Raw genomic sequence first — 9857 nt, 5'->3', positions numbered from 1 at the left:
ATGGTTTCCTGCGAGGACTCAGGAAGGTCCGGTCTGAAACACAAAGCTCTAACCTGAAGGAGCTTTATAATGCAGAAAGATTGTTTTTAATGTATTTCATGTGCAGAAGAAAACTTGAACGGCTAAGCAGATGTTTAGTTTTCCAGGTTTTGTGTGTTTGTTGTCTCTGAACCATCATGTCTGATACTAACAATGTAATGCTTTAAAAGCCTCAGCTCGGGATCACTTCATTTATTTTGATTCACATTTTTAAGTAAATTTAAAAAAGATGAAAAGAAGCACAAAACTACCTAAAATAAATGTCAATGCTCTGAGAGGATTGTAGAATAAACTCTGGACATGTGAGCTGGTCCCGGCTGGACGTTCTGAGTGTAACGTGTTGTTTCTTCTTCTCGTGTCTTTATGCTGCTCAGTGTCACAGGCACTTAGATATTTATTCATTCAAACATTGAATAAGTTATACAAATCAAAAGATGTCTGTACTTTGACACAAAGTTGAGCTTGTATATATATTTTATGTCTTTTTTAAAGCACAAGAAGAAACGGGTTGCATGTTGTGGGGTTGACTTGTTGCTCATTTAATATTTAATATCACAAACCACAAAGTGACAGACAGAGATGTATATTATAGACTACAGAGTTACAGCAAGAAAGCTTTGCGCTGTTGGAAGTTATAATTCTTCATATTTAATGAAATAATGAACCTATGTGTTGCGACTCTAAACTAGTCATCCAATATCATCTGTATACATTTATATTGTACTACAAGTAGATAAATATATAAAATGTATATGCATGAAGTATATAGAGTGCATATTACAGGGCATTTATTATAAAGTCTTATTAAGTTGGCAGGAATGTTCTCACACAGTAAAACGATAATGTTAGCTTATGTTAGCATGATTAGCATCACACACACAGAGAGCCACCACGTATGCTAATGTCCTTAAAACACCGTTATTACATTTAATACAACTTTAACTAGTTGTGTGTCTCTTTGGAAGAGAGCTAATGCCGTTACTGTGTCTAATTTGTAAACAACATTCACCATATTTTACGTAACTTTCGACCTTCAATCAGCTCACAATTAGACTTCCTGTTTGACTCCGCGAGCCGAATTCAAATTTAAGCGTCTCATCGTAAAACCGGAAATCAGATACCGGAAACTATTTAGTGTCGCCGCAACTTAAGGCAGGCAAAACACATTAAAAAAAACGTATTGATTGACAAACTGTTTCTATAGCCAGAACACAAATCAGGTTACTTTCACTGTTTATGTTCCTGATGGTAAATTCATTGTTATTATTATTAAACATCCGGGACATGTCCCCAAAGCCCGTTCACTCTACTTCCAGCCAATCGGCTCGTAGCTCCCGAAGTGCGCATGCGCAAGAGCATCAAAGGACGATTTGGCTTGATATCTCTGCTGAAAAGATTTTATTACATGATTTATTTTTTCGGAAACCGAAGAGATTAAGTCACAGGATCTGCTTCTCCAGGCGCAGTGTGCATCAAGACAACACAACCAGATGCAGGGGATTAAGAGCATGCATGGTCCCGTCGATTCTGAGGCTGTCGATACTCAGAACCGACGAACCCTCTGCACAAGGCGTAAAACCTACCCAAATTATATGTTCCAGCAGCCAGCAGTGAGTCGGCCCAAAACGGCCAAAGGCGAAGCGGAGAAATCATCGCCATCGGAGGCACCAAAAAAACGCAGCTCACTCAAGACGAGCGAGTCAAAGAACAAACACAGGGACGTCTGCGAGAAGAACGAGGACCTCATTTGTACACTCACAGTGTCGGATGCGGAGATGGTGAAGGAACGTGCCAAGCACCTCCTGACCACGGAGAACGCCAAGGTTCTGGAGCGGAAGGCCGCCCGAGATCTGCTGGATCAGCAGGAGCGCTTCAGCGTCGCTCAGACAGACTGCGGTAACGTGGCGACTCTGTTGCAGGAACAGAACCTAGATGTGGGGAAAAGCTACGACATGATCACCGAGAACCTCATAGCGAGCCAGTACCAGCTGGTGAGGGAAAGGGCCGAGTACGGCGACTTGGTAACTCAGTTAAATGAGCAGATCTCGGATTTGAGCGGAATCGTTCAGGGTCTCATTCAGGACCTGAGAGCGGCCCGGTACCAGTTGGTGAAGGAACGGGGCGAGCGCCTCCTGATCGCCGGGAACGCCAAGGTTCTGGAGCGGAAGGCCGCCAAAGATCTGCTGGATGAGCAGGAGCGCTTCTGCGCAGCTCAGGCAGAGTGCTGTAGCGCAGTGACTCTGTTGCAGGAGCAAAACCTACATTTGGGAAAAAGCTATACCGAGTCAACCAAGACCCTCATGGTGACCCAGTACGACCTGGCGAAGGAAAGAGCCGATCGCCTCCTGATCGCCAGAAACCACAAGGTTCTGGAGGAGAAGGCCGCCCAAGATCTGCTGGACATGGGGAAGAACTACGACCTAACCATGAAGACCCTCATAGCGACCCAGTACCAACTGGCGAGGGAAAGAGCCGATCGCCTCCTGATCGCCAAAAACCACAAGGTCCTGGAGGAGAAGGCCGCCCAAGATCTGCTGGACATGGGGAAGAACTACGACCAAACCATGAAGACCCTCATAGCGACCCAATACCAGCTGGCGAGGGAAAAGGCCGACTCCCAGCAGAGCGCTGCGGCCGGAAAGGCCGAACGCAAGTCCCTGAAGCAGAAGGCCGCCCGAGACCTTCTCCGTCAGCGGCAGGGCTTCGACGCTTGGCAGGCGGAGCACCGGAAGACAGTGGCCCTGCTGGAGCGACAGGTAGAACGGCTCAGCGTGGGGAACAGCAACCCCCTCGCATCTGAAGCGCTGGAGAAACCGACGGAGGGGGCTTACGGCTCCGGCACCATCGTCACCACTCTCCCAACCCTTTAACCCCGCCCTCCTTCACAGTGGTCACCACCCTCCCCAACTGCAACCGTGTTAGGTTTTACGACTGGAGATTAGGTTTCCCAAATAAAGCAACTGTCAGACTTCTTCTTCTTCTTTTTGGGTTTTAAGGTGCAAGACATCCAAGAAAAGATGCATTACCGCCACCTACTGCATTGGAGCATGTATGACTAATTGGATATGATAATTGGGAGTCTCCAATCAGACTAACCGTGTCAGGTTTTTAACCACTGGGATCAAGTTGCCCCATAAAATTTACAAATACAAATTAGTTTTACAAATCAGATCTATGCTCCCGCCTCTTTGATTAAATACATACAGTATTATATTACACTTTTACGACATGTGCATTAATGTATGTAAAATGTATAAATAACAAGTTTACAGTAAATTCAATGTTCACATTTTTACACTCAATATTTGTATTTACACAATACTTAGAGAGGGAGAGACTTCAGAAATGTAGCTTCATGAATATGACATTTTTCATAATTATGTAAAAACTCAACAGTGCATATCACATTCAAAACACAATGTTTAACCTTAAACCATGACGTCATGGTGATGGTTATTAATATTTTAAGACGCATTGATCTGCTTTGGCTCGTGGCGCAAAGTCTCCGGAGGGAGTCGTCCATCTTTACATATAGACGATCTTCGACGCGCGTCTGCGACGTGAGAGCGTGCGGCCAAACAGGTGCATTGTGGGAAGCAGCCCTTGTTTATTTTCTCAACGTCTGGAAACGCCGCTTTTCTCTCTCCGCGCGTCGCAGCCGCGATGTGAAACGGAGCCGACATTAAAATACGTGGTCGGTTTCAGAGCGCCACTTCCGGGGTGCGGGACGGAGGGACGGAGACATGGAGGCCGCTGAAGGTGAAGGTAAAGCCCGCAGAGCCTCGGCGTCGCTCCGCCGAGAGTCACGTTGCATTGCCGGGTTTAAGACGCGAAGGCGACACTGTGTTTATCAGCAGCAATGTGCGAAGGGCAACTCATACATGCAACGCCCTGAAAGGCGTCATGTATCTGTCAATCATTCTGCTCCGCATGAGCAAACTATTACAATGAGCTGGGTTTCTCATCTGAGATGCTCCGGTGTGGATGCGCTTCTGATGACGTCATACATAAACTAAAACGCTCTGTCTCCAGGTTACTGTGTGCATCCCAAGTCTCTTAATTGCATCCTTTTTCCCTCACTTGCGTCCTTTCCTCGCTTCCTAGGCCCTAGCAACCAAGCGAGGAGAGAGGACACAAGAGGAGAGAGGACGCAAAGGAGATGACAGTTAAGAGACGTGGGCTGCACCTTCAGGTGTTCACAGTGTGACCCTCTGTGACCCCGCAGGTGTCAGCGGTGCCACGCCCACCGAGGAGATGAACGGAGCCGGGAACCTCATGGATTTCCTGGACGAGCCTTTTCCCGACGCCGGCACCTACGAGGACTTCCACACCATCGACTGGTTGAGGGAGAAGTCCAGAGACACGGACCGGCACCGCAAGGTTTCAGACGCCTTTTTCTCCTTGGAGCGTATACGGAGCGTCATGTCGGCCGACGCTCCCTCGGTAACGCTCCTCTCTCCTCACCAGATCACGAGCAAGAGCAAAGAGTCCATGTGGGAGCTGATCAAGAGCCTGCTGGACGCCTGGTCCGGGTGGGTGGTGATGCTGCTCATCGGGCTGCTCTCAGGTCAGTCAGGAGATGCAGTAAAAGTCCTGTAAACATTTTGTATTCATGTGTTCATTTACGCTGAGTTTGAAATATTAAATCTGCTTTTAAAAGAAAGAGGCTCAAAATATCAGCAGCATACAAACAGGCATCTATATGAATGTTTATTCTTTTAGTCAAACTATTGTCTCTCATTCATTTGAGTCATTTAAGGTTTACTGTATGCTTTGAATCCTCATTGTGAGTTTAAATACTACATTTTATCACTTTTTACTGTTCATGAAAATCCACTGGTCAACATGTGTGTGAACCCCGTGCATTGTGCATGGGGGGGGGGGGGGCTGGAATGTGATTGGCTGCTGATTCCAGAGGAAGAACACGTCCCTTTTTTGGAGCTCGGTCCCAGCGTGACGAGTCACTGATACTCCCCGCTCCTCGAGTCCAGCGCGCACGTGAACGGTGTCGTGTCTCCTGCAGGGACGCTGGCCGGCGTGATTGACCTGGCCGTGGACTGGATGACCGACCTGAAGGAGGGCGTGTGCCTGTCGGCCTTCTGGTACAGCCATGAGCAGTGTTGCTGGACCTCCAACGAGACCACCTTCGACGACCGGGACAAGTGCCCCCAGTGGCAAACGTGGGCCGAGCTGATGACGGGCCACGCCGAGGTGGGAATCGAACACGTGTCGCTCGCCCTTCCCTTGGGCGGAGGCATAATTCATTGTGCTGTTTGTGTGTGTTTTGACTTCTCTCAGGGAGGCGGGGCCTACGTGTTGAACTACTTCCTGTACGTCCTGTGGGCGTTGCTGTTCTCCTTCCTGGCGGTGTCGCTGGTGCGAGTGTTCGCTCCGTACGCCTGCGGGTCGGGAATCCCAGAGGTGAGCGCCGGCTCCAGTAGACTCCAATGTAACGCTGCGTTCACACCAAAAGCATTGCTTTTCTGCAACGCTGTGGTCAATTTGCTTTTTTCGATGCGGAAAGGGGGCGTGGCTTTTCCGTGTCTTCACTCCGTGAAAACAGATACCTTATACGCCGTCCACCATTGAAGTAACCAGTTCTGCTTTGTACTTGTTGTGGAAGTCCCACAAACGTCGAAAGTGCATTAGCAAATAATTCACAACTGTTTTGTTGTGAAAGCAGCGTTCCATGTTTTTTTCTGTGCAGATCAAGACGATCCTCAGCGGCTTCATCATCCGGGGCTACTTGGGGAAATGGACGCTGCTCATCAAGACTGTCACGCTGGTTCTGGCGGTGTCGTCGGGCCTCAGCCTGGGGAAGGAGGGCCCGCTGGTCCACGTGGCCTGCTGCTGCGGGAACCTCTTCTGCAGCCTGTTCTCCAAGTACAGCAAGAACGAGGGCAAGCGGCGAGAGGTACGGAACCGAGCCGACAGAACCAGGAAGCAGGAGTTGGGGTTCCTGCATCTGACACTTTGACCTCTGACCTTGCAGGTGCTGTCGGCGGCAGCGGCGGCCGGAGTGTCGGTGGCCTTTGGGGCGCCCATCGGAGGAGTTCTGTTCAGCCTGGAAGAGGTCAGTTAAAGTCATGGAAAAGTCATGGGAATTCGGTTTAAAGTCATAAAATAGCCGGGTCCAGCCCTCATCCGGGCCCTCATCCGGGCCCTCAGCGGTGCAGGTATTATCTCTAACGCCTCCCCATCTGTCCTGCAGGTCAGCTACTACTTCCCCCTGAAGACTCTGTGGCGCTCCTTCTTCGCCGCGCTGGTTGCCGCCTTCACGCTGCGCGCCATCAACCCATTTGGCAACAGCCGGCTGGTGCTGTTCTACGTGGAGTACCACACGCCGTGGTACATGGCCGAGCTGGTGCCCTTCATCCTACTGGGCGTGTTTGGCGGCCTCTGGGGGACCCTCTTCATCCGGGCCAACATCGCCTGGTGCCGGCGCCGGAAGACCACCCTGCTGGGGAAGTACCCGGTGCTGGAGGTCATCGTGGTGACGGGCGTCACCGCCGTGCTGGCGTTCCCTAACCCGTACACGCGGCGCAGCACCAGCGAGCTCATCTCGGAGCTCTTCAACGACTGCGGCGCGCTGGAGTCGTCGCAGCTGTGCGACTACGTCAACAACCCCAACATGAGCCGGCCCGTGGACGACATCCCCGACCGGCCAGCGGGGCCCGGCGTCTACAACGCGCTGTGGCAGCTCGCCCTCGCCCTCGTCTTCAAGATCGTCATCACCATCTTCACCTTCGGCATGAAGGTAAACCGGACCGCTCCGAGCTGGGCTGGGGTACCGGTGCCTACCGAAACGCAACGCAGATTTTGGTGCTTCCTTTCGCTGCCTGAGCCGATTGAAATACTTTTGTTACACGACTCTGATCACTCCGTCCTCGCAGCAGCTAACGCTAGCCTACAGTTTGTATAGCTAGCTACTATAGCTATACAAACGGTACGCTATCGTTTGTATAGCTAAAGTTTGTATAGCTAACGATAGCCATTCACGATAGCCTCATCATAGCCCCATCACACTCCGTTCCCTCTCCAGATCCCGTCGGGGCTCTTCATCCCCAGCATGGCGGTGGGTGCCATCGCGGGGCGCATCGTGGGCATCGCCGTGGAGCAGATGGCGTACCACCACCACGACTGGATCATCTTCAAGAACTGGTGCCGGCCCGGAGCCGACTGCGTTACGCCGGGGCTCTACGCCATGGTGGGCGCCGCCGCCTGCTTGGGTGAGTAGCTCTGGACCCACGATGTCAAATAAGCAAACACGTAAGGGTGCAAGTAAGCGAGGGAAAACCCAGTGAACCTAACGAGTTGTGTCCCCTCCCCCTCAGGCGGTGTGACCCGGATGACCGTCTCGCTGGTGGTCATCATGTTCGAGCTCACCGGCGGCCTGGAGTACATCGTGCCGCTGATGGCCGCCGCCGTCACCAGCAAGTGGGTGGCGGACGCCTTCGGCAAGGAGGGCATCTACGAGTCCCACATCCAGCTCAACGGATACCCGTACCTGGACGTGCGGGACGAGTTCACGCACCGCACGCTGGCCACCGACGTGATGCGGCCGCGCAGGAACGACCCGCCGCTGGCCGTGCTCACGCAGGACTCCACCACGGTGGAGGACGCCGAGGCGCTCATCAAGGACACCGACTACAACGGCTTCCCCGTGGTCATGTCCAGGGAGTCGGAGAGGCTCATCGGCTTCGTGCAGCGCCGGGACCTCACGGTCGCCATCAGTGAGTGCACCACTTATGTTAGGCCCCGCCCCCTGGAGATGTGCACCACTTATGTTAGGCCCCGCCCCCTGGAGATGTGCACCACTTATGTTAGGCCCCGCCCCCTGGAGATGTGCACCACTTATGTTAGGCCCCGCCCCCTGGAGATGTGCACCACTTATGTTAGGCCCGCTGCTCCCTTGTTTGATTACTTGCTCCCTTACTTGCTTACTTGTTTGCTTATTTGCTTCCTTACTTGTTTGCTTACTCACTCCCTTACTTGTTCACTTGCTTCCTGGTTTGCTTACACGCTTCCTTATTGTTTTTTTACTCACTCCCTTACTTGTTTGCTTACTTTCTTACTTTGTTACTTGTTTATTCGCTTCTTTACTTGTTTGCTGACTTGCTCCCTTGTTTACTTACTTGCTTCCTTACATGTTGGCTTACTCACTTCCTTGCTTGCTTACTTGCTTCCTTACATGTTTGCTTACTCACTTCCTTGCTTGCTTACTTGCTTCCTTACTTGTTTGCTGACTTGATGACTTTCTCCCTTGTTGACTTGCCCCCTTGCTGACTTCCTCCCTTGCTGACTTGCTCCCTTGTTGACTTGCTCCCTTGTTGACTTGCTCCCTTGCTGACTTGCTCCCTTGTTGACTTGCTCCCTTGCTGACTTGCTCCCTTGCTGACTTGCTCCCTTGTTGACTTGCCCCCTTGCTGACTTGCTCCCTTGCTGACTTGCTCCCTTGCTGACTTGCTCCCTTGCTGACTTGCTCCCTTGCTGACTTGCTCCCTTGCTGACTCACTCTCTAACGGACTCCTCCCCTACAGAAACGGCCCGGCAGAAGCAGGACGGCGTGGTGAGCAGCTCGGTGGTGTACTTCACCGAGGACGCGCCGCAGCTGCCGGCCAGCAACCCGCAGCCGCTAAAGCTGCGGCGCGTCCTGAACCTCAGCCCCTTCACCGTCACCGACCACACGCCCATGGAGACCGTGGTGGACATCTTCCGCAAGCTGGGCCTTCGCCAGTGTCTGGTCACCAGGAGCGGGTAGGAAATATAATCCCAAAGGTTTTGGAAAAGTCATTGAAATGCGGTTAAAAGCCATGGAATGCATTGATCCCTGCAGGAAGTCCAAATGGTGACCGTGTGATCAAAGTAACAGATCTGACCTCTGACCTCTGACCTCTCCCCTCAGGCGTCTGCTGGGCATCATCACCAAAAAGGACGTCCTGCGGCACATGGCCCAGATGATGAACCAGGACCCCGAGTCCATCATGTTCAACTAGCCGGCTCCAGGCCTCGGTTCTGCTGCCATGTCCATGTGTTCTCCATGTGTTCTCCATGTGTTCTCCATGTGTTCTCCATGTGTTCTCCATGTGTTCCATGTTTGTGTGTCGCCATGTGTCTGTAGACGCAGACGGACTCTCCTCCTGAAGCCGTCCAGTCCGTCTGTGTCTTCAGAGCCTCGTGTTCATTCCACCTGTTGAAGAGTTAACCAGCAGCACTAACTCATGTTAACACGAGTTAACTCATGTTAACTCGTGTTAACTAGCTGGTTATTAAGGACTCTGGTGTCTCTGAAGAGCTGAACTCTAAATAGAACTGATATTTATTATTTGTTTAAAATACGTAGTGAAACACTGAAACATGAAACTCTGAACCTCACCTGAGCAGGTGTTTGTTATAATGCTCATTCATAAAGATATGAACATATATATATATATATAGATATAGATATAGATATAGATATATCTATAGATATAGATATAGATATATCTATAGATATAGATATATCTATATCTATAGATATCTATATATAGATATATCTATATATATATATAGATATATATATCTATATATAGATATATATATAGATATAGATATATAGATATCTATATCCGTAAGTCTGCAGGTCGTCTCTTAACTTTAATAATTCTGCTGCTCTGCACGCGTTCATCACTGGAAGCTAATAAGTTTTAATGAACCTTCGTCGTCGTCTTTAATGCCAAGAGAATGTATGAAGACATAACTGTTGTGTATTTATTGTGTCATTGTTTAAGTTAAATACTCTAACTTTATTCCTGCTTATTCTTTATTTGTACCCTAAA

General features: G+C 50.2%; 1 protein-coding gene across 2 annotated transcripts; it reads left to right on the top strand.

Moving 5' to 3' along the window:
- The first annotated feature begins 3600 nt into the window (after positions 1-3600).
- clcn4 (chloride channel, voltage-sensitive 4) lies at positions 3601-9482 on the top strand. 2 transcript variants are annotated; one of them, XM_068590223.1, is made up of 12 exons: positions 3601-3798; positions 4265-4419; positions 4507-4606; positions 5063-5250; positions 5338-5460; positions 5747-5953; positions 6032-6112; positions 6251-6796; positions 7082-7268; positions 7374-7772; positions 8580-8796; positions 8945-9482. In XM_068590223.1, the coding sequence occupies exons 1-12, from the start codon at positions 3783-3785 to the stop codon at positions 9033-9035; spliced, it is 2310 nt and encodes a 769-aa protein (XP_068446324.1). In that variant the 5' UTR covers positions 3601-3782; the 3' UTR covers positions 9036-9482. The 2 variants fall into 2 exon arrangements, with proteins under 2 accessions (XP_068446324.1, XP_068446323.1); XM_068590222.1 differs by having other exon boundaries at positions 3601-3804.
- The last annotated feature ends 375 nt before the right edge of the window (positions 9483-9857 follow it).

The sequence above is a fragment of the Clinocottus analis genome, unplaced genomic scaffold (genome assembly GCF_023055335.1).
Source record: "Clinocottus analis isolate CAN_PGR_092001 unplaced genomic scaffold, fCliAna1.0.p SCAF_24, whole genome shotgun sequence".
NCBI classification, from domain to species: Eukaryota; Metazoa; Chordata; class Actinopteri; order Perciformes; family Cottidae; genus Clinocottus; species Clinocottus analis.
This window is presented reverse-complemented; position numbering and strand designations above follow the sequence as displayed.